The sequence below is a fragment of the Passer domesticus genome, chromosome 5 (genome assembly GCF_036417665.1).
Source record: "Passer domesticus isolate bPasDom1 chromosome 5, bPasDom1.hap1, whole genome shotgun sequence".
In the NCBI taxonomy this organism is placed as follows: Eukaryota; Metazoa; Chordata; class Aves; order Passeriformes; family Passeridae; genus Passer; species Passer domesticus.
This window is the reverse complement of record NC_087478.1, coordinates 82,092,348-82,118,233: the sequence shown is the minus strand read 5'-3', so window position 1 is coordinate 82,118,233 and position 25,886 is coordinate 82,092,348. Positions and strand designations below refer to the sequence as shown.

The 25,886-nt window shown below is 40.7% G+C and overlaps 1 protein-coding gene across 9 annotated transcripts in view; it reads right to left on the bottom strand.

Annotated features, from left to right (window-relative positions):
• The window catches only part of SOX5 (SRY-box transcription factor 5), a 276,165-nt gene that overhangs the window by 196,947 nt on the left and 53,332 nt on the right, over positions 1 to 25,886 (bottom strand). For all 9 annotated transcript variants that reach the window (XM_064421478.1, XM_064421482.1, XM_064421474.1 and 6 more), the window contains one exon: positions 11,908 to 12,118. In XM_064421478.1, coding sequence (XP_064277548.1) covers positions 11,908 to 12,118 — 211 coding nt within the window. The remainder of the gene's footprint in view (positions 1 to 11,907; positions 12,119 to 25,886) is intronic.

Below are 25,886 nucleotides of genomic sequence, written 5' to 3'. Positions count from 1 at the left end.
CAGTGAAAGCTCCCTAATTCATCTGAACTCAGAGAGGACTGACTTGGCCAAGTCAGTAAGAGAAGAATGCATTTTGTTTGGAGAGGCACCCCAGACATCCCATACCCAAACCAAAAGCTTCAATGTGAATCAATTAGATGACACAGCAAGAGGAAATGCAGAAAAAAAAATACTTAAAATAAAATAATCTTCAATGAAATGTCTCCATATTTAGTTAAACACCATTGCTGATTAAAGCTGTACATGAGATCAGTGTGGAACCCAGAATTTTTGCAGCTGACAATCATTAGCAAGAGCCTGCTGTCCTCTAGTTTCATCTTCGTATATTAATTTCATATACATGGAAATATAACTATTTGGAAATACATGACTTTGTTTAGGTCTTGTATATAGACATCTCAGCAAAAATGCATTAATTTTGTAACAAGCCAGCAAACCTACAGAATCAAATGAATACACAGTAATCACTGCAGTTGAAACCATTTTTCTGGTTAGTTGCTGACTTTTTTTGCTTTTACATTTTTTTCCCCCTGATGCCTGACTCTGTGGGAGATAAGATGCTCAGTTACTGAAATGGGATATGTGTTGTGGGCAAAACAGAAAAGGAAAAGAAGTTCAGCATAAAAACATCAGGGTGCATAAAAAACCAAGAGGCTTTTTTCCACGTGATCTTCATCTCTAGACTATTTACCTTAAGATTGTGTGGGCTAATCTACAGTACAAGACTGATGCCACATTCCAAACTGCACCGCAAAAACAGGACACTGGGATAACCACTTCCAAGGCAGGAGAGCCACTTTCCTTCCTGATAAAGCACTTGGACACCATTCCCAACTCTGAGGCTTTTGTATCTTTGGCTGTTATCATTCTTGTTTATTGGCAGTGCAGTACAATAATTATTTGGGGTTTTTTTTGAGATGGAAATCATATTTTCCTTTGGGCATATGGGCTGGCCTTTGCAACTGCAATTCCTAGATATTTAGGAAAACAATGATAATTAGTAGCCAAGTAGCATGTCCCATACACAACCAACAGCCCCTGCTGGACTTCACAGCCACAGAGCTCATCTCCTGTGTGTCTATTATTTATCTGCAGAGTCAATAATTTAATAAATTACAGCTAAAAGGCTCAGAGGAACAATGGAGGTTGCTTGCACGTTGCAGTGTAGGAAATTGCTTTTTCTCCCTGACAGGAAGAATCTGGCTCCCTGTGTCACACATCTGTGCTTCTCCTTCCTGGTGCTGCCTAAGCCAGTACTTTCTGTGCCCCAAAAGGCAATTAATGCTGTACTGCTGTGCTTAAATACAAGCATCTTACCAGCTAGGCAATAAAATTTTCCACCAATGAGTGACCCCACGGACTTGGCTGCTGTTGTTACCTTCCAGTTCTTTTAATCCTCCTCCTTCTAGGAACAGGCCTAATCCCTGTCTGTAGAGGGATAGAAAAACAAGTCACGTTGGGTTCTTCACCAATCCTGTAGTAGGTCAAGTGTTGCTTTCCTAAAGCTCTTCCATATTCCCTGGGAGTAATTGACTCACATCTGAGAGCAGAATTTGGCCCACATCCCCCTGAAGTGTCCATTAACTCTTCCACACTCAAGAAATAAATCAAGACAAGATTCCTTTCAAGCACAATGAGCCTAAAATATAAACCCTGCAGCTCACAACAGGGAGACCAGGAACTCAACTCCAGTCAGATGGCTTTCTCCTCCCTCCAACCTGCAGCAGTGAGGAGAGGGCAGGATGCTCCTTCAGTCCCAGGATGTGCCCTGATCAGGGCTCCTCCAGAACACAGGCCAACACCAAAGGTGCACGTGTTCCATCACACCAAACTTCTGTCATGCCCCAGGTTTTAGCTTTTCTATTTTTCACATTCTGTGCTGATTTAGTGTGTGGGTCTGGGTTCACATCAGGGGATGGTGAGCTCTCTGCACAGAGCAGGGAGACAAAACAATTCCTGCTCCAGCTGGGCACCAAGGACAAATGATCCCAATCCCAGCCCAGGAGCACAAACCCCGTGGGCTGCAGAGAGAAAAACAAGCAGGATGGGACTGCAGGAGCTGCAGCTGGGATTGGACACTGAACTGCAATGTGCACATGGGGCAGAGCTGAGCCCAGGGAGAGACCCCGGCAGTGCTCGTGCATTTTGGGACCATTTGGGTTCATCTTGGGTGCAGCCCTGGCTGGGCTCTGGTGCTGCCCAAGGGGGATCCATGGAGGAGATCCTTTGAATAAATCCCTGCTTTATTCGTTAACTCCATCTCCTACTCTGTTCTTTAGAATAGAACTAGAACTCTCGTTCTAGGTCAGCCTTCCCAAGGCATCACCCAGAGTGGAGATGTGCAGGGCACAGCTTGTTCCCCTCTGCTCACTCTGGAAGCAATCCTTGCTTCCCCCAGCCCCAAAATTCCTTGGAAAACCTTGAAGCCACCACTCCTATTTCCACCTTTTACCCCACACCACAGCCCCGTGTTGCAGCTGCCAGTCACTGCTCCATTTGTCTCCAGGAGGGTGAATCAGGAGGAGGAGGAGGAAGGAAGAACGTGGGAGGACCTCTGCATTGATTAGAAATGTTTGGGGTGGGAAGGAGAGCAGGGGAAAGGAGGGAGAGAGACATGGAGATAGATTAGAGGGCAACAAAACTGGAGAGGAAGATAAACAGAGCCAAAAAGAAAAATGTCCTTTGTTCATGTAAATGGCTCTGTGCTCCCAAGCCCTCTGCATGACTAATGCCACGCTGTGGTGTGTAAACCTCCTGGGCACATAACACAAACAAAGCATAACTCGGCCTGAACAAACAAAGGCCTAAGCAACAGTGATTGAATTCATCTTAAAACAACAAATCAATTCTTCCCTATTAATGCCCTAAATACCAGCGTAGGAGCACTGTCCTGTTGTAATAAACAGCCATGTGTTCAATTACCGTCTGTTTTCCCAACTACTGCTCTCTCCAGTAATTACACCATGCAATGCATTCTACATTGACATTATATTAATGCACTGGGAGGAGAAATCTTAAATACGAATTAAATCAAGGCTAAACATCTCAGAAAGCCTTACCCAGTCGCACAAGTGCTAACAGGGCATTCTTCAGCAGAAAGCAGAGCCTGATTTTTCTCCTCATTCACTTCTCACTTTCCTCCTCTGGATAAATAAATATATTGAAATGAAAGCTTGAAAGAGCTCTATGGCCCCAAAGACCAGAGCAGCAAATCTCTCCTAAGCTCTCTCAAGCCCACTTCACCTGTACAAGAACGCTCCCAAGCAGGAGCATGACGTGAGTATCAGCTTACCTCACATCAGCCAAACAGCAGCACCAAAACCCCTTGAACAACAGACAGGTGACAACAAAATGGGGCAAGAAAAACAAAAGCAGAGAACTTCACGGACTGAGACAAAGGCAGGAGAATAAAAGTTTAAGAAAAGGTTTCCTACCCCTTTGCAGAACCGTCAAACAACTCCTATTGACTGCTGAATAGCACACAGCAAACAGACCAAACAAAAGATATGATGAAAGACATATTTACTCGTGCAGGGCTCCTTCCCCCCACCTCAACCTTTCTTTCCTTTTCACATACACCCACACTGCACCGTTTGCATTGTGTTGTTAAATAACCAATAGCAACCCAGAGGAAACACTGGAAGGGTTTCTATGATGCTGTCAAGCACCAGACAGATGCTTGGCAGTGTCAATATGTTCTTTACGTTTGGGTTCTGCCAAGGTTTAAAATTAAAATAGGAATAATAATACTGGGAGAGGAAGAGAAAGATGGCAGTGAGTTAGTGCATGGACGTACAATAAACTTTTAAATCGGTGGAGTATCATCCTACCTACCTGCTGGGTTTTACTTCAGCAATTTCAACTGTTATGGAAATAAATAAATAAATACAGGTTGGTTTTTTTTACTGTGTACTGGCTGCAAGAGTTTTTATAGAAAGCAAAGTAAAATTCTGGGGTGTACCAACTGCAGATTCCCAGGTCCTCTAGAACTGACTCGGAGGTCTTGGCTGCAAAGACAGGCCAAGCACATCTAATGTTGTGTGTTCCAAAATCTCCTCCAAATTAAAATGCCCTAGGTGCTGCAGAACTTTGCTGACTTGAGGCTTCAGAAGGCACAGAAATTTGCACATTTGGAGAAAACTGAATTTTGAAAGCTTTTCTGACTAATGTTACAGATTGCCCTCAAAACCACAGTGTGTAACATTCAGATATATTTAAGTGTCTGTAAAACAACTGCTCATTTGTCCCTCACAGATCATTACATACAAAAACACCCCCAAAACCTCACCAGGTTTTGCAACTCATTTTTGTTTGACTAGTTTGCATTTTTTCATTTCAGCTGCCAAACCAAGTCAGGGGAAAAGCTGTTTCCACCTGACCCAAAGTGTTTTATTGAATCCTAATTGAAATGTTTTCATTTCTCTTTCAGATTAATCATCTTAAACATTTAAAAACAAAAAATATCATTTCCAAAGAAACATTTTGTCTAAAAATGTTGACTGTTCCAAATTTTCTACTAGTTTTTGGCTAAAATTAACTTGTTGAATTGCTAAATGCTAGCAGTCCTTAATTACTGTGTAACAGGTTTTAGGGCGCTTAGGGCAGAGAGTTCCCCCCAACTCTCCTTTTATTTGGTTTTTGAGCACTTTTTCAATTGATGCATCATAGAAATCACACACATATAGCACGTTTCTCCTGAGGCAATGCAGAAACCACAGGACAATTAAACTGTATGAGAAGGGAAGGTGCTGAAAGGAATTCTGCCTTCCCAGTACAGCCTGTGCACAGTGCAGGAGATGCGCACAGATGCATAAGGCTGGCAACCCTCAAGCCACCTTAAAAATACCAATGTTAAGCAGACATGTATCTAATAAAGCTCAGCAGCAGCTCCAAACTTAGGAGTGTTTTTACAAGGCTACTTCATTAGCTAAACAAGCAAGTGGGAGTTGCTGCAAATGTTGCTCCTTGCCGTACTAGAGGCTTTCCCTTGCTTCTGGTAAACAGAAGACACAAGACAGCCTTGTGAATAGCTGATGGCACAGACTGAGAGCTAAAGCTAATCAGACAGGATGACAGGTCATCTTAATCAGCTCCAAAAGCCAGTGCACATGCTCGTCCCAGCTCCTCACCTCCCCTTCCCTCAGCTCTCTCTCATTTGGCTGGATTTCCCCCTTCCCCCTCCACTCACTTCCCACAAATGGTGCTGTTAAGAAAGAACACAGGGAGCCCTTCAGGTCTCAGCATCCAGGGCGCAGGTGGTGAGGAAAACTTTGAAGTGAGCTCTCCACTAACTCTAGAGCCGGCCGTGCCTCCTCCGTAAGCAGCTCTTATTAAAAAAAAGACCAAGCATCCACTAGAACAAAACCAAGCAGGCCTATTTAATTAGGGCAAATACTTGATATCCACTTCTTCATGTTAAACCACACAGTCACACAAGCCTGGGAGGTCTGATTAATTTTAAAATGCACGGTCGTGACAAGCGCCTCAGGGGTAAGAGAAAGGGGAAAAAAAATCCCACAAATCCTGCTAGCTCGACAAATAGGTTCCAGCTAAATGGTGTGCATGCTGCCCAGATTAAGATGTTACTATTCAGCGAGGGCTTGAACCTTTAATATGAGGGACAAGAGGCCTGAGAAACAGGTGGCTTGCTCTCCACTCCTGAATAAATGACATCCCGAGAGCTGCGGCGCGCGAGGAGCTGGCACACTCCCCACGTACAGCTGGGCTGCACCGGGGGCAGAGCCTCCTCCAGCACTCACCCGAGGACCAAAACCAAGGTCAGACAGCTCATGGCTTTTCCAGGGGAGGGGGAAAATGAAAATAAAATAATCATAATTAAAAAAAATAATTAAAAGAGCACACAGAAAACCAAAGGGTAAATGCAGGCTGATCTAGGTGGAATACAACAGAGGAAACGCATGGCAAAATGATGTGGGGTCAAAAGTGACAGCAAATTTTGAAAAATCCCACCGAAATTAATCACAGCTGGTAAGGAATCTGGGGGATAAAGGGCAGACAGGAGCCCAAATAATTATTTTTGCCTTTCTGAACCACTCGGATGTTGTACTGTTAAAGATGAGAAGTGAAAAGAGAAAGCATTCTGCTTTGGCTCCTGCTTGTTCAGTATTATGGAGTGAACATAACCCAGAAAGAAATTTTAATTGTAGAGATTCATCAGAGGAGACTTTCATTCTGAACCAGGGAGGGGGAGAGAGGGACTGCATCTTCTCTCCAAAAGGACTAGTTTCCTGTATCTCACTTGACCATAATGCTTTCTTCTATAGTCAAGATGCTGTATCAGCACCTCAGATGCCTTTATCAAAAGGAAGAAGAAAAATCCAAAAGCTAAAAACCTTTTGAGGATGCAAGAAGAGAGAGTTGGAAGGGAATCTAAGCAAACTTTGAAAACATCCATTGAAATGAACCATGACTATCAGGCTAAACTGTTGGGAAGGAAAACACTTAAAAACTGAAGGCAACAAATGAATAAACTTCACTTTGAGCAAGTCAGAGCTGGCAAGGCTTCAAACTAGGCTACCTCTGTTCTAGAGTTAAAGCACTTGTTAATAAAAATTTAAGCTACAGTATTTAACAGGGCCTTCTCTTCACATAGGCCTATTTCACAAATAAACTTTCAAATGTTTTAATTATTTTTTATTTGTATCAGCAGTATGGGAAGGCATATTTCCATATGGCAGGGTCTTTGAAAGAAGAAATGGAAGTTTGATGCTGGCCTGCTGTACAAGAAAAGACACATTTTTCTGGTGACAGACTGCAGAGATGAGCATGGAACCACAAGGCACCTGAAGCATCCTTCCACAGCAGCAGCAGAGCACCAGCAAAACTTGAAAGTACTCAACTGCAAAATACCCTTGCTTGTCCTTCAGTGGAAAAGCATTACAAAGCCTCTTCAACTGTACTCTGTCAAAGGGGCAGAGAGGAACCAAACAAAAGAACTTTAAACCTCAACCAATTACAGTATCCTTAGGCCTTTCCTGAATCTGTGCACTTGATTTCCATCCCTTCCCATCCGAAGTTATTTAAAAACAAGAGTCTGCATTTCAAAGACCACCCTTCTTGTGCCCATGAATGGCCTGCTTTGGAATCTGTGTTTTAAAAAGAGAGATACAACTTGATTTTTTACAAGATTTGCTGATGAAAAAATTGATAATGTTCGGAGATACCCCAGCTAGAGAGTCTGAATTCAGCATGGCTCACTTTTATAGATTACAGAACTGCTTAAACAACAGTCATTTAAATTACCACATTAACAGGTGTTGTGATTTATAATGTAAACTTAAACATCAAATACAAACAGCCTTTGGGGGATGTTCAGAAGACAAAAATCATGCCCAAGAGGCTCTTCTCATCCCTTTCTTCATGACAGGCAATTACTTGTACTGCTGCCTACTATAATACATGAGGCTCTAGTACCCACATTGTCTGTTAAAGCTCTGCACACACACCTATTCCCTTCTTACCAAACTGCTGACATTAACTGCTCCCTCTCTAAAGACCTAAGGACTGTAAGATCAAAATTCTGGAGCAGGATAAATATGAAACACAATAAATGAATAATTTGTGAGAGTGTGTGTTCATATATATTTATGTCTAAACACATGTAATACATTATATATATGTGTGTGTGTGCATGTATGTACGTGTGTATATCTGTGCACGTGTCTTTACGGAAAATTCAAAATATTCACTTAAACAGCCCAAATGAACTGAGTTTCAGAGGTGCTTCCCAAGGAAGAAAGGGCCATGCAGATGAATGACTGCACCCACACAAGCTCATCAGGTACATGTTCATAGGCTCCTTTATACAGAATTCCTACAAATTCCGTGCAACAACACGGGTCTGGCCTCAGAAGACCCACTATGAAGGTCTTAAAGATGAACAGATACACAACCTGTAAAAACTGCCAAAATGGAAAAAGAGGATTGATTCTTAATGAAAAGTTAGGAGATGTAAAGAGCCAAAGAATACGCCAGCTTATTCTAAAAATAGGAAGGAATTTACTTGTTTGCCTCTTTCCTTCCCAGAAGCCAAGCCATACATTTAGGGGAAAGGCTACAGAGATTTCAGAGATTTAATTTTCCACAAGCACAGGCCATAAATTAAAATACAGCAATCCAATCACATTAATAGTGCAAGGAAAAGCTAAGTGGTTGCTTTGGTCTTTTCTTTCACAAACTTGTGTCAAGCTCAGTGACTTCAAAGAGATTTCCATTTCATTTCTACAAATGAGGAGAACAGACAGACAGGGAGTCTCTGCCATCCTCTGATGCCTGAAGAAAACAGAAGAAAAACATGCCTGTATCTCATTCTCCTAATGATTTTAGCTGCAAAAGGAATCCCATGGTCGGCAGACGACCCTCAGGGCAAGGGCTTGAGGTCTGTCACAGTGTATAAGGCTTCTCCAAACCCACTCCATTATCTTCATTATTGTGCACCAGGAATAAAAGGGGACTGACTCCTCTTCTGAAGCTCAAGTTAGAAAGGACAGAATGTTTCATGCAAAATAACATTGTGTGACTTCAGTAATAGGTTATGCCTTTGGGGGCCTAATACTAAAGCTGCATATAAGGATTTTCCACAGAATTTGAGAGAAGAAAAATGAGCACTGTATTAGTAATGAGTAAAACTCGGCGAGGTTTAGATCCACTGGAACACTTATGTCTCTGTGTCAGCATGACTCATCGTCAATCACACACTTCCATCCAGCAGCATGAAAATGGCAAAAATAGGGGCAAAAGAAAAGGAGCAAAGAGCTTTGGAGCCAAGTACAAACCCCTATAAAAACACCCCCCAATCCCCCAAACTCATATCCAAGGAGGAAAAGGCAGTGCTGAGCTTCTGGAAGAGCAGGCAGTGTGGGTTCCTGCAGGGTACATATACAACAAATCTGCATGAAAACCATTTACGTGAAGAGTGATGCTCCCTTACCAGCTCCTGTGTGAGTACAGGGAAGTGCTCACATATGTGCATTGCTGCACTCTGAGCAGTGTGTTTAAAATGTAAAGATTCTTGTCCTTTACCAATAAAGCTTACCATTTTTACTTTTATTTTCTAACAAACACAATTTTCTAACAAACAGAAAACTGTTTCCCTTGTATCCAATAAGTTTCCTAGAAAGAGTCAAACCTGTTATCAATATTTTGGAATATCTCCTTCTCCTTAAAGCCTGTTTCAGAAAAGAGAAGCCCTTTCCCTGACTGCTACTGGGCTTGAATTGAGACCTCAAGTTGTCTATGAGCCCTTCCCTTTTTTTTTTCTGATTTTGAGGAAAACAGGCCATTTGAGAGAATGCTTGAAAAGCACGTTTCCCACAGCAATTCAGAGGAATATTTCAAACAATAAAAAGAGAGCAAACACAGCCCATTGTGCAAGTTAAATAATATATAAACTTTTGAGTACATAGAGAAATGGGAATCTGGCTCGTATCTGGTCCTAGAAAGATTCACAGGAAATTGATTTAATTAAACCTCAACTACTGGTGCAAATGTTTCCCTTTCTTCCCAAAGGGAAATAAAGTATTATATTATTCTTGTTGACATAATGCAGCAAAGCTTAACCAAGATTCTTGATCTTCAGCCCACAAAGCTTTACAAACTAGCAAGACTAAAAATCATTACTGAAATATGCATTTATCACAAATTGCTGCATTTTTACCTACATGTACTATCAAAGATTCCCACTTGTAACACCTCATTCACAGGGAAATTCATTAATATGCTAATTACCTGACTAGCAACCAGTGATGAGTGACAATTTTACTTTAGCACTACATGAAGAAGACATGACAATAATTTTCTGCTGGAGTTCAAACAGAGAAGACACTGTGCTGTATCAGTATATAACTCATTTAGGGAAAAGGCTCATATTTGTAGAGGACCTCTAAGAACAGTCTAGCCATCTGCACCCAGAAATATATATTTTTTAATTAGCCACTCTAAAAACAACCATGTTGGCTGAAGGGAAGGGGGAGGGAGGCTTGTCAAAATGATGTATTTGTCCCTCACCACCTTTCAATGCTCTTATGCAAGTCTAATTTTCTTCCTAGCCACCTCACCTCTCTGGCCTCCTTTTGTTTCATGTCCCATTTCCCATTCTCTTCTAACTTCTGAACTTTTGTTAGTTCGCTTTTAAGGAGAAAGGGAAAAAAAGCTCAACTCTTTCCTATTCATTTTTTCCTGGATGGGGAGTAAGCAGAGACATGAATATGGCACCCTCATAATGATTTAACTAGGGCTTAATGAAATTTTCATCACAACCTGCTGTTCAATTTAATGGCCTTTGAAAGACAATAGAACAATGGCTAGAGGGAAGAAAAGATTTTTTGTTGCACGCATTTGCAAAGCCCAACATTCAGTTGCTCCCCCTCCTCTCTCTCCCAATCTCTTCACAAAGCTGTAGATCTTTTGTTTGTACTGTATATTTTCATTTTAGTAGAGCTGAGATAATACACAAGCTCTGTAACCATTCTCATGTCTATCTGTGGCCTTTCCTTAATGGAGTCTGTGCAGCTTGTACAACCTCATACCCAGCAGAGTATTTATACACTGCCCAGAGCTCCTTGTTCTCTCCTCTCTCAGATAAAAGCCTGGTCTCCTTCCCACCCATTCCCCCCGCAATCTCTTCCATCCAAAAGCACAAGGTATGCTATGGCACTGACCATTACATCAACCTAAATACAAAACTAATGTTGTAAGTAATATTAAAGAAATGCTCAGACAAAGAATTTGTTTCCCAGCAGAGCCTTACTGCATGCTCCAGTCAAGAAAAGCCTAATTTACAATCCTGTCATGCTCCTGTACGTGCCAGCATGTTTGTGTCCATACTTCCATTCCATTATGCAGGTTCTCCTGAAATGTTCTTGCAGGTGCTGTCAGTCCATGCTTCAGCACTGAGGTGGGCCCTGAGAGCCCTGCTTTTAAACATTTGGAATAGTTTTCTGTAACAGGACAGGTGAATGTAAATGAAATTGGAGTCTCCTTGCTTTGCCCTGGGAAACAAGACTCAGTATGTTCTCACAACTGGCTCACAGTGCCCCAAAAAGGCAGCTGGAAATATACATGAGATAGCTACAGAGAGCACGATGAGAGCTTCACCTTCCAGTCAGGGCTTGGAGTCTGCCCCAAACAGGCAAAAATCAAAAACCCTCATCTTTGGTCTTTGCCCCAGCCCACAGAGCACAAGTCCTATCACCACCAGCCGGAGAGAGGGTCTCAAAAAGACCCTCAAAAAACCTGTTCTCCAGAAAGGACACCTAGGAGCCACAGGTGAGACTTGCTGGCCACACGTAATGCAGGGAACACCTGCATTCCCTGCCTGTACAGCACCTGCACTACACATGAACAGACCACAATGTGTCCCACACAAAAGCTTTCACTAACTCTCACTTTACCTTCTTACCTTTTAAACAATGACCTGTCCACTAGATCATTCCACAAAAACACTGACACTGATGACAAACAATAAAATATTGATAATATTGGTGATAAATAGATAAATAATTCTTTAGTTCTAGAAATGGGGAGAGGGGAGCAGTGGTGCAAAAGCCTCAAGGTGATTAAAATTACCTTACTGCAGTAACTCTAAAAAGTAGTGGTGTAAAAGCCCCCAGGTAATTAAATTTAGCTTACTGCAGGCATATTGAGGAGGCTGCCACTGTTACAAAAACACCACTAGGCTCTTTTTTGGGAAAAGCTAAAAACATTAGCTGCGATTGGACACTGATAAAATTCACCTCTAATGCAGAAAAGAACTGTAAGATCTTTAATTCTGCTGGCAAGGAAAAGCAAGCAGAGCAGAAAACGGCACAATTAAAAAGTATACGTATCCAAAGGATCTGGAGAAAAGAAAAGAACACAGAAAATTTTGGCCAGCTTCCCAGGCCTTACCTTCTGGCTCGTTTTTGATGAGCTCTTCCATTTTCCTCTGCTTCAGGGTGTCCACGACATCTGCCAGGCTCCCCTTGCGCCGCTCCGGGGTGCCCAGGGCGGCGCTGGACAAGGACTCCCCGCCCTGGCGCCCACCTTCTTCTGCCTTCAGGGGTGAGGTAGATGAGTTGTGCGGGGCAAACGAAGACATCACTTTATTGCCATCAACTTCCTGAAAGGGGAGAAAAACAAGATGAAACGTTCCTTGCGTTTCTTGAAGAAAGGGGGGAAAAAAAATTGACGGAAAGAAAGGAAGAACAATCCTTTGTTCTTTGAGTTCATTGCTATTTGTTCTTCTGTTGAAACCTTTAAAAAAGGCAAGCAATGTTTCAAAAACACCCAGAACAAAGCCTATCCATAAAGCATAAACCAAGATTACAGGCTGGAGTGAACAAAGATCAGCTTGCAAGAGAGAAACATAAAATACAGTTTTTCCCTAATTGAGAAGAAGTGTTGTTCTCACAGGTTTCCTAATAACAATGGTATTGATTACCTGTAATTGTTTGTTCTTTTACAGCTCTCTTTCTAAAAAAACCTTCAATTTTTACAAGGACCATTAATTTCCTGACTTTATAAAGTACTTAATGCCTTGATTGGCTAGTTGTTTTAAGAAATAAAATAGCAACTAAACATTAAATGTCCTTCACCATATGACATGTATTTACTCATAGTTCAAGCAGCTCTCCCATCTATAAAGGATGAAGCAATTGCTTTCTGTTTTCTAATTCTATTCTCCTCTGTCTTAAACCTTCATTTCTTGTAGAAACAGTGTTTTTCACAAAGGTGGTCCTAATGACTCTCCCTGGCAGCACAATGGCAGAACTCTGTGACTTCCTGGAACATGCACACAACCCTCCTCACGTGAGAGTCCACACAGGTCTACTCATTAATTTTAATGGAAAGCAAAACTGGTTCCAGCATCTTCAAACCTGCCTTCATTAACGCGAGAGCCTTCTCCTCCACATCTCCTCCAACCTAAAGCAACGTTCTGTGCACATACTCCTTCTCCCTTCATGTCCGTTGTACCCTACCCTCCCGTACACATCTCCCAAACCCCTTCTTCCCTCTGCTAACATATGCCATCTCTACCTGAAAAACTTAGGTCAACGTCTCCAAACAAACATTGCAGCAGAGTAATACATGGCACAAAATATAATGTTGTAAACATCCATGGTTTTTATTTTGATGTGATTTTCCAGGGTGTTTTTTCCCACTATTCCATTTTTGTACTTTAGCTGTCTAATGAATATTGTTTTTTAAATAAGCCACTGGATCATCTTGTTATACGTGTTACAGACTTGGCTGAAAAAGTCTTAATTTTTTGATTGGTTTCATTTTTGCACTTCATTTCAGAGGGTATAAAGGTGCTACATATGTCTATAAATATGCACACTGTGTTTAGTGATTTCTGTTATAATTTTATATTTTTTGAGTAATTTTGATGTCTGCTCTAATAAATCACAGTATTTCAGAAAAAATCCCACTTTTGTAAAATAACATAGCTTGCTACAAATTATTTTAATAAAATCTGAGTAAAGCTACATGGAAAACATGCAATACAGAAAATGTATTTGTTTTCACAGGCTACTTTGTTGTGGCAGAAAGATAACCTACGGTTAAGAAAACTTTTAATGCAAACAGTTTTGAGCAGATTGAACGTGTTACACTAGTGAATAAATTCCCTAACAGAATCGGATTTAACTGAGATTACAATCTGGGCCATCATATGCCCCAAAAACCAAACCCAGTCATGTTAATGAGAGACTTTCTACTGACGTCAATGAGCTTTTGACCAAGCCCTAAAAAACTTTCCAACTCCAATCAACAAAAATGCTCCTTTTTTTCTTTTCCTTCCAATTCCCTCCATTTTTGTTCTGCATTTGAAAAATTCCTAGTTGCTAACACTGGACTCCAAAACTTAGTTGAAGCCAAATGCAACTTTTTTCACATACAGACTGGAGTAAACGAATTTTTTAACACCAATCTAAACAAGCAAAATTGTTAACTTCAGCATAATTTCAGATTTTAGCTAAAATTCAAAACCATTATCGCCAAGTGGCAATTTTTTTCCCTACACACAAGGCTAAAAGAGGAAATATCTTGAAAGCTGCTTTCTTATTCACACTTTGAGACAGATAAGCCAAATATCATCATCCTTAGTTACAGTTCTTAAATCTACCTATGTCACCAGGCATGTACAGAACAGCATGTTTCGTCATTTTACCTGGAACTCATTTCTTGTTTTAATCCAAAGCAGGTCCCAAAACTCCTGTTTCTGTATGTCATATATTGGTCAGAAAGTATTTGTAAAAGTTGCCTAAACCTCAGGTATTCTGAGTATAAAACCAGTTTGTCATAAGAGAAGAAGAACAAGAACACAAGGATTGAATGATTATTCAATAAAGTAATATAAGATGGTTTTCAAAATCACAAATTGCTTGGCTTGCAAATGAAACTCACAAGTATTTTTAAAACTCTGCCTTGCTTTCTGGGGAAAGGGAATTGTGAAGGGGACAATGCAGTAGTCTGTGAACAAAGCACCATGAAGGGACTCTGAATACTCAGTTCCTTGTTCTTTCAAATGCACTGTGAAACCACAGAAAATACCACTTTTTTCCCTGCATTTCAGCTTCCTACCTGTAAAACAGGCACAAGTAATCTCTTATATTATAAAGGTCTTGGGATGATAAATTCATTAATAACAGAGATACCCTCCTACTACAATGTTGGCTAAAAGCATTTATAATACCACAGTTAGAAAGACTTCACAGCTGGCTAAGAAAGGAAAGGGAAGTGTTCTACAAAGATTTTTTCTGTAAAAGGTGAATTAGACACTAAAATATACAATCAAGAAGCCATTCCGCTGCAAAAGTTTCTTTAGAGCTCGTGGTTAGGTGTGCATGTATGCAGTGTTTTCATATCACATACATGGCTATTTATACACTTGTGGGATTTAAGCCTCAATCAAAACACATATACAGTAGGGAAACAGCTGCAATCACATCTCAGTGGGCTAAATTACAGTACACCAGTGAATTATTCATTCAGAAAGATCTGTAGCAATCACACATCCACTGCGTGAGTTGCAATCCAAGAGGAATCCTCTCCTCTCTGTGCTGGTGGAGGAGAGCTCACCAAGCTTCTGCTGCTGAGGACACTCCAGCATGAATCCTCCAGAGCCTGCTTCCCCACAAGCCTAAATCCTTTCATTCTGCCATTCACAACAAAATCTGCAACAGTACCTTGGCTTTCACTTCATGTTCCTCTCTTTTATTTTGTTCTTCTTTATGCCATGAAGACATGAGAAAGCTCTCAATGGGTCTGGATTTTTACTACCATCACATAAAAAAGAAAGGACACTTCCACCACATAAAACCTGCTCTTGTCAATGGCAGCATGAAGCAAAAAAACTTTTGAGTACAGAAAATCCTCTGATATTGCATACAGAAGTTTAACTGTCTCCCTGAGAACACTCACATAAATCCTTAACGGCAAGAAAGATATATCAGCAACAGTTTAAAATCAATCCCCTGAGAAGAAGTTCCCTCCCAACAAGTGAGCTTAAGCAGGTTGTTTTTTTAAAAGGACAAATTGACATTACTTTCTCCAGTTTCACTGAGAGACAAGCAACAGCACTGTAAAGTGGTATTAAGAAACATCAATATCTACCACTGACGATGTACAATTAAGTCCATCAAGCCACACACAGGACCCATCTCTCAGCCAGCAGAGCAGAGGACAAACACTTCTCCTGGAGAGCAGCCTCTCCCAGCTGCGTAACCATTTCACCTGTTCAAGTTTGATTACATTCCAGCCTCTGGCACTGCTAATCCTGGTGGCAGCTCCATGCAGGCAGCAGCTGCGTGCTGGACGGGCTCTGCTGCTCACCTGCACTGCCAGTGCCTCTGCTGACGTGTGCTGGGCCAGCTCTGGGCTGGGATGGTACTCACCAAACACCTGAGGCTGCTGCTGGATTTCCCCTTCGGAAAGGCAGACAAGGACCTGCACAGATCCTGCTGAAGCACACACTCCAGCCCCTTCTCTCCCTCCCAAGCAACAGCAACACAAAAGGGACCAGCCCACGTTTCGTGTCTTCTGCTTCTGCTCCAAGCCAGAATCCACAGGAAGACCTGCTCCTTTACAAGAAAGTTGCCTCAATATTGCCAAACAGCTTTCCACCTATGGAGGAAATACCTCTTCCAAGGTTTAATGATAAAACAGGCTTCTGCCCTTTCAGGATGAGGTCAATAATCTTCCTTTGTTAATCTTGGGCAAGCTTTACTTAATCTAGCCCCCTTGTCACCTTTGTGATTGACAGGAAAAGTCATGCCACTGGACAATGGACTTGTCCTCGCTGGGCAATATCTTTTTTAAAGATTACACAATGTTACCCTTGCTCTCATAAAAAGTGCAAATATTGTGCTGTTAAAAGAAACTCTTCATTCCAGCTGTATCTTTCAAATTGTCTCCCTCTGTTTCCAGGGTCCAAGGGAGGCATATTTCAGTTCTACAGGGGAACATTTAAAGGCTTAATGAAAAGAAACAGGTTGTACTCGGTGAGATTTCCAAAATATCTTAGAGCTCTAAATAGATCTCATCTTCTCCTTCCTCATCTAGAGATGCACATTATTCCTGTCTGCAATTAAACTCAGACACTCTGCTTCTGTGACATTAAAATTTTGTCCCAAACCAACCAAGAATCGAAGCAGAAGAAAACTGAGAACTAAGTCTGAAACTGTTAATTACCACCATATGGTATGCATGAAGTCTGCATCTGCAGGGAAAAAAAAAATATCATGAGAATCAAGCTGCTGGTTTTGCAGCCAAAAACACCTGGAATAAAATCCTTGGGTCTTTAAAACAAGCACAGATATTGTCTGATTTTAAGAAGCCTGTGATCCTAAAAGCAACCAAAAAGGTTCTTTTTATCAAAGCTGGAATTTTGCCCATGTTTCACTCTTTCAGAATGTGTAAAGAAGACCAAAGGCAGGGTTTTTTTCTCTGCCTTCTACATTAGACATGTAGGCCTATCTATTTTATAGTCTCCATAGTGACCAGGAAGCTGATAACAGTATGACATAAGAGATAATCAGAAAACAGAATACTTCACTCTTCTGAAGACAAATGATTCTCCAGCAATTCAGTACTGTTTCCTATTTTTTAGAATTTATTTTCCCCAACAATATTTTAGGAAATGAGTATCTATGTGTAAGATTCAACAGCACAGCTAATTCAAGTGAAAATCTGGAAGCTCATGGCCCGCAGGAGGCCCACCAGCCTCCTGAAAGAAAACTCAACTTGACATTTCCAGTATTTGTTAATGTTTAAAAGAAACAGACACACAATATTCATAAAGCAAGAGCCATCTTCAAATTTTGCTTAACCTTCCGTTTACAGTCTTTGCCTCAATCAATGTAATTAACTTACTTCAGGAGCTTGAGTGGCAATGCCTTTCAATGGGAATCATATTTTCAAATCACTTCAGTGGTTTGGAAACCTGTCCCCTTCTAGATGCTGTGTCACAGGGGCTGCAGAGCAGGTATCACCACACACCTGGCTCAGGGGGGCTGTCAACCTGGCACCTTCGGGGAGGTGAAACCCATATTCCACACCAGGGGACACTGTGCCTGTCATTGTAGGAACTTCCTTCCTTCTGTCTTGTATTTAAGTAGGTCTTTGGTCTGTAAGCCTCCCCCATGGAGGAAAGTTTCTCATCGGTGGTGGAGAGGAATGATCCCAAGGAGATTGAAAAGGAAACAGTGGAGGACTCCATCAGCAAACAGGAGTCTACAGAAGGTCATGGAAGGGAAAAACAGGTGGAAGAGGATAAATACACTCTTAGGAGTAAGAACTGACACATAACCCACAGAGGGATAAAAGGGTTAAGGGCATCATAGAAAGATCCAAAGGTTATGGGTCTGCAATCAGATTCACACAAAGCAACCACTGCCCTGATTCTGATTATTTCTTGCCCTAGGACTGTGGTTTGAATGATGACAAGGAAATCAAACACAGCAGAGTCTGAGGAAGTGAGGGAATGGATCAGAAGGTCAGCTGAAGAGGCCATGGTGGCAGAGAACTTTCACCTGAATGAGGTGAACTAAACACAGTCAACAGAGATGCACTTACTTGTTTTCTTTCTACTGTGACCATGCCACTACCATCAAGAGAAATACATTCAAGTCAAATACAGATTCGGCTTTACTGACACAACCTATTTGGAACTCCATCATCCATATCTTGGAGGTACTACCAAGACTTATACAATCCTGATGACACCTTGTTCTCCCTCTAAAATGTTAAAATTTCACTGTGTAATGGAATTTTACTCATTTCTAGCAATCATGACTAGCTCTTGTCCTTCACTTTGTATTTATTTGACATGAAGTGCTGTATCTAATTAATGACCTCTTCTCAATGAAGCAGAAGATACACTGGCAGAGGGTTCAGTGGGAAGGCTAACAGGTATTTTCAGTGCTTGGTATCCATGAACCTGGCTGGAAATGGTTCAAAGCTCAAAAAGATCCATCTGCCATAGGAACTCTGCTGCATAGACTCTTTCCTTTCTTTTACCTTTTTCCTCCATATGTAAACTGAGATATTAATGAATAGTTCCTGCAGCTTGAGGCATTTTATATAATTGATATAAAAAGCCTAGAGATTATTGGCTAAAAGCCTCACGGTGGTTGTGTTTTCATTTTTATTGATGCAATAAATACTCAGCCCTTATATTACCCTTACATTACTCCGTGGGGCACCACAGCCCAACCACCTGAAACCGGAAATTGGGAATTCTCTCATATATCGAATGCCACCCCACAATATCTGACAGGAACCAGAATGTACCTTGATTTTTTCCAAACACCACAATACTCAGACTGCTGCCACAACTGCACGAGCAAGAGAAAATCTCAAACATTTACAAGGTTTAGAGATGAGCTGCAAGAAACTGTTTGGTTGCATTGACACAAAAGGAATAACTTATAATCCGTTTTGCACTGATTTCTAACTTTATCCTCTGAGATTTAGACAGCATAGGAACAGATTTTTCAAGGATTTAAGTATCTACAGATAGGAGGTGCCTAGTGGGATTTCTGAAAATGCACAATAATATGCATATTCATTTAATTCTCCCTGACTTAATTTTAAGTGCCTGAAAATAAAGAGGTGGAAGCAGCACAGGGTGGCTGGGTGACTCTATGTGCCTCTTCATCAGACCATTATCAGACTATCTGCAGCACAGAGCACAATCTGATAACTGATGCCTTAAAACAAACATTTCTCCTCTGGCTGTTCTGCATTCCAGACCATCCCCAAACATACAATCCAAGTTTAGTATTTCTTACTGCTTAGCCCATCATTTCTACTTGATTTATTAAAAATCAAAGAATTATATGCAAACTGTGGATCTGTTTGTAGTAAAAATATATGAGAAAATGTTGTGAGCGAAATTTTAGAACTTTTTTATATTGAATGCCAAGCATGGGCTTTTTAAATTATTTTCTTCTGTTGTCTATACTTTGGTTTTATTTTTAGCCCACCTCTTTGTCCCATTTCTTGCAATGCAGTGTTCCCCATATATAAAAGCAATTTGCAAATCTTTAGATATTAAATACAGTAAAATTGTAAGAACCACCTTGTAATGGGTAAATGTGGTTAGTGACATGATTCCTGACACCCACACTCAGACCAGATCTCTCCTACTGCTTCTTCCTCTGGCTAAACTCATTTCAAGAAAATAACGCAATACAGGATTACATCTATTTGCTCTCAAAACACTTAACAAACAAAACTGGCATTCTGAGAACTCCTAATATGTTAGCTATAACCTGCAAAAACAAAGAACATGTTGTACTACAAGAGCCTTGTTATCTTTGTGCTAGTAATCTTCATGCTTAAAAATAATAAATAAAGCTCTGCAAAAGCACTTTTAAGACTTTTATGAGCTCTTCCCTGAGGGACTAAAGATCGCCCGTAAGACCTTGCTAAACAAAAAATAAGGCTGCTTATCAAAACAGCTTGGTAGAGGCTTCAGCATACATTAAATCCTTCTAATAGTTTGGAAATCATGCAGTATAAAACGATTATCTTTGTAAAAATACAAGCTTACTAACCAGATACAACAACTCTGGCTTGTGAGTGTAATAAAACCTATGTTGAGTGTCAAAGCCAGTTTGATCACCAGCTTTGTTACTGTGAAACAAACCCATTGTCTGTGCTAATTCCTTGGAAGGAGGGGAGAGCACTATCTGAACAGAACTCGGGATAAAGGGAATGCCCTGGGCCAGCAGTGGCTCCTGGACTGCTCCCAGCTTTCACACTTCAGTTCCCTGCAGTTTTCAGATGGAAGGGGATGGCAGATTACTTCATCTGTTCTCTGGTAGCCTGCAAAAACTTGCACCAGGCAGATTATTTCACTTCAGTCCTTTGGCTGGGTGGCTGAAAGTAAGGAAAAGACACACATGAAATAGTTATGATGCCTCAGGTTTTATCTTTTCTATTTTTCAGATTCTGTGCTGCTTTAGTGTGTGGGTCTGAGCTTCATGTTAGGGGATGGTGAGCTCTGTGCACAGAGCAGGGAGACAAAACAATTCCTGCTCCAGCTGGGCACCAAGGACAAATGATCCCAATCTCAGCCCAGGAGCACAAACCCCGTGGGCTGCAGAGAGAAAAACAAGGATGGGACTGCAGGGGCTGCAGCTGGAACTGGACACTGAACTGCAATGTGCACATGGAGCAGAGCTGAGCCCAGGGAGAGACCCCGGCAGCGCTCGTGCATTTTGGGACCATTTGGGTTCATCTTGGGTGCAGCCCTGGCTGGGCTCTGGTGCATCCATGGAGGAGATCCTTTGAATCAATCCCTGCTTTATTCTTTAACTCTGCCCAGCCTCTGTTCCAGGGCAGCCTGCACAAGGCATCAATTCTGTGAAAGGTATGTGGCTAAATCCACCACACCTTTTAAATAATCATGTTCTGCTTCATACACGTTGTGTATTTTTCATGAGCCTTCTCAATTCACATCTATTAATCTACTTTTACTCTGTATTTGTTCTTTTGCTTTTCAGAAGATTATAACGAGACTTGCAAGATGATAACCATCAAAATAGTCTTTGCCTCCACAGAGATTAGCATCCTGCTATTTCTTTCTTCTGGAAGTTTTCATTTTCAAGAAAGGCCAGAAAACATAACTTGATTAAAATGAAATAGCAACTTGAGAAATGGCCTCACTGTCTCCACTGGAGTTTACTACAGCGTAAGAACAGGAATTAAAAAAAAGAAACTCTTTTGGTTCAGAATTTTAATTTTATTTATTTTTGCAATGAATATCATCCAGCCCAAGGATGGATGATATTCATTGCAATGGATCTGCTTTTACCTAAATTCTCTGTTCTACTACCTGCTTCTCACAACCTTCAATTACTTTGTCTACTACTAACTCTTAAATTTCCTAAGTTATAGGACTTTTCCAAGCAGTAACTGGTTTAGTCTTCTTTAACAGTTATTAACAGACTTGCTTTCTCTGTCCAAAATTCACATCACCTATTCTGCTCTTTTATAACTTGATTTTCTTCCTGCCTACAACCCATTACACAATTTCAGCAAAACAGAATTTGGAATTCTGGTGTAAACCAAGGTAGTTTTCTCACCTTTGCAGGAAGAATTGTACAGGATATAAAAAGAAAAGTAATATCCGTATTCTGTGCTTATGAATAATGAGAATAAATCCTTTCACAGAAAGACAGATCCACAGAACATGCTTACAGAGTAGGAATCAAACTTATTTGGATCTTGCACACTTCAAAGGACAGTATTTGATCAAAAATGCCAAATAGAATAATTTTTCAAAATTAATATGGCAGAAGTCAATCAATGTAAAACTGATATATAAACATAATATGGGTTAGAGCTTATTCAGAATTTAGTTAATCCCCACAAAATACCTTCGTGGTATTGCACATAGGACAGGCCAGGACGTGGCATGAGCTGCTTGCCAGGTTCCAAAGCACAGGAAAGGCAGAGCACTCTCAGCACCCAAGGGTTATCAAGAACCAATTCTCTCTCACTCTCCTAGCTCTTACTGCACCTCAAATGGTGACATTATGTTCTACTCCAGGAAGCAGCATGATGTCATTTTACCACTTAAATCCCATTCTAAAGCTTACCCAAGCAGAGCTAAAACAAGATTCAAAATGTACACAGCCCTCACCAGTTCAGACTGTGGTTGAGTGATGCAAAATACCCTAATAAATTCCAATTTATGACAGATTCACAGTTGCTCTCACTGCAGATGAGTTATTCTTTCTTCTGTTTCTGTAAACTGCAGTCAGCAGCATACAGTGCCTACTATGAAGAGACCTTTGTGATAAGATGATATCAAGGGATGTTGTGACATTCCTGATTAAGAATTACACAGTAAGCAAACTGTACAGAAATGCTAATTTCCCTCCCATTTCTCATCACTTACCTAAATTATTCTGAGTAATACAAATGATCTTTATTAGCTTTAAAGCAGTTCATTCTCATTCTCTTATATCATTTCATTAAGGAAATCAAATTCCTGTAGATGACTAAGTGCACAACGTATTTTCCTCAACAATTAATGTCGTGCACTGATGTACGTCATGTTCACAAACAAACCAAAAAAGCCCCAAGGAACATCAATTCTTCTACAGTCACAGCCAACTACCCACCACCAGCAGAGAATGAATAACTTTTGCTGGAAATAGCCCTTCTTCTCCAAATTCCTCTTTGAATCACTGATTTTTGAGTATTCCCTGTAGTTTTCAGTCATCATGAAGTGATGCTGAAAAACCCACAGAATTGCCCAACCCAAATAAGAAAGGCACAATTTTCTCCACTTTGACTGGAAAGAATGTAAGGCTGCTTTATGGTGAGGAAGCATTGCTTGGCTAACAGAGAGCATGGTTTCATGAAATCTCACTCTTTCTGCTCTTAAATTTATTAAAATTGGGTCTCAGGATGTGATCCAACCAGGTACCACTGTGCCTACCAGCACTAAGCTGATCCACTGAAGGTTTCTAACAAAAAGTTCTCTGCAATGCATTCATTATACCCAGCAACATCAAACAGGGAAAAATAATTAAAAAGGCCCTATTGAGCACAGAGAGGGGGTGAACACAAAGGGTATTGGGTTTTGAGTCACACTTCATATATATATATAAAAAAAAAATATATATAAATATATATATGTGTGTGCATATATATATATATGTACTTACACATATTAGAAGACATTACAGTGCATTTTTTTAGGGTTTTCTTATTTTCCTCTTCCCTTCTATCCCAGTCTATGGGATATTTAAGCATACTCAGAAGAGTTACATAAAATTTTTTATTTCAGTTTTTTTTTAATCTTTAGATGTACATTTATGTGGGGATGACTTATTTAAAAAATAAATTGCCTGGACAGATTCAATTATGTGAAATAAAAGTGAAAATCACATACACATGACATATAAAGGAGAACTATGCTGAGAGCTTATTTGTATGTTACAAGGGGGTAAAAGTGAGACATGTAGGACTGATCCCTCTGAAAGTCACCCAGTCCTCCCCACAGCCCCTCTGGCAGTACTGGAGGCTGCACTCTCACATTTATATAAAGCTCTTCTCAATACACTTTGATTTATTTGATTTGTTGATCAAACACTACAGAGTGTCTCGTAATTTCAGGTTCAGAGAAACTTTCAAAAATAGAGGCACAAAAGATGCTACAATGACACTATGTCACAATTTCTGATGTAAACTGTATCCAACCAGTTCAGACTGGTCCAAGCAGGTTTGAGCTAGTCAGAACTGGTTTGATGTGGTTGGATCTGGTCTGAACGGTCCAGAACTGGTCTGAACCCACCCCATGCTCATCCAGACTGGGGTGTATAAACCACAGCCACCCAAATTAGCCAAAACATCCCCTTCAAAGGAGAACACCTGTGAGCAGGAAGGCCCATGGAATCAAACAGCAATACCTGAATCATATTTCCAGTGACTGAACGGAGAACTTCTGATGTTTGCCTAAAATACCCAATCTTTTTGTAAATTTGATTATCAACACGTTTTTCCAGATTTCAGCACATTTGTTTTCTACAGGAGCTGGCCAGAACACTGAAAAACTCAGCAAGAGTTTCAGGAGATCCCCATGAGCAAACTGCATTTAGCTCCACAAGTTATTTTCAGTGAACAATGGGATCACATTTTCAGAAGACTAAACTGTTCTGGAAATCTCACTTCCTGAACACATTTGATTTCAAGCCCTTGTGTTTATTTATTTTCATGTCAGTTATTATTCACCTCAATACAAAGTAAAATTTTCTTCCTTGGAAATAACAGAGGAAATTAAGAGCTCAGATATGCACAGTGATAAAATACGGTCAGAATTAGCTGTTGAAATGCCTCAAATTTTGGTAATTAATCTTATATTTTATTTTAGGGCTTACACTGCTTAAGTAAAAGAAAAGAAACACAATATCCAGTGAAAGCACTAAGGAGAATAAACTGGAAAACAGACAGCAACAAACACCTTTGGAAATTGCTGGTCATTCTTCTGACTGCAGGGCTGAATTAATTTGACACAGATTAGTAGAAGTTTAGATGAAAGTATGTGTGTTCTGCTTCTGAAACAGGAAAACATGCAGCTATGGATGGGCATAAACAGAACAGTGCCTTCAAATTGTCACCTATATTCAACACAGTTGTTCCCCATGTATTTTCTGAGTCGTGTCTATCTGCTTCCTTTATTGACCATTTCTTTTTAAGCCCTCAGCACTGAAGATTCAATACAGCTACAAAAAGAAAGGAACTGGACTCTGCTGTGCAGACATATCATCAGAAAAGTAGTTAAGTACCATTTGCAAAGTGTTTATTACTAGGGATGATGCGAAGCAAAAAGAGACACAGCATATTTCCAAACCCTGGGTTAAGTTATAGCGTTATAGGCAATTAATAGAAATATCATATTTTTATGCAACTAAATTTGACCTCAAAAGCCACAGCAAGACAGAAAACATAGGACCCTTTAATGTCATTTTTACTGTCATTTATCTGACTATAACCACACTTTAAAGCACTAAGGTCAGCTGGTCATGAAGCATGACCTACACTTCTGACTAGCATGCACTACATTTGACTTGAGAGTAAATAAGGGACTGACACTCCATTAACCTTCACAAGTACAATTATTTATCAAAACAGTTCAAAAGACTACCCGACAGAGAACTGATAAATCTGGAAGCAAAAAAGGAAACTGTAACAGCACAAACTGATCTTTTGCTGGTGATGAAGAGCCATTTCCTACCACAATTCCTGTGGCAAGTCCTCCAGTTTTAACACAGCCATCCATTTTAAAGGTCTGGCTCTTAAATCACATTGGCTTTGACAAAACCTCAGAGCTGTCTTTTTTTATTTTGTGGGGTTTTTTTTCATCTTCTTTCTCGGAAATAACACATGCTAATATGTATATGCAGGACCTCAAAGACTTCCCTCAGAAATACATGCAGAATATTCAGAAGAGTTCTGAAGAGCTGGCCCTACCTGTCACACGTCACAGTTGAGACAGCCACCATACCCAGAGTGTCACCATACAAGTTCAGAAGGCTTCACCCTGAACACAATAGCATCATTCCACTCCAGAGGGCTGCAGCGTGTGCCCTCCTTGTCCCTCAGCCCAGCCTTTTATACCCCCAAGTCAATGCCCTGCACCTGTGTGCCCTGTGTGCCCTCTGTGGTTGGTCAGTGCCCCTGGGCACTCCATGGCTCGTTCCCTGCAATGCTGCTCACCTGTGCTGCACAGCTGCAGCCACTCAGGGATGAGCCACAGCCCCACCAACTCTGTGCCTACACCACCTACTCTTCTGCACTGTTGGTTACAGCCCAAGGTTGACACCTCCTCCCAATATTCCTGTTGGCTGACGTGACCATCACTTTCC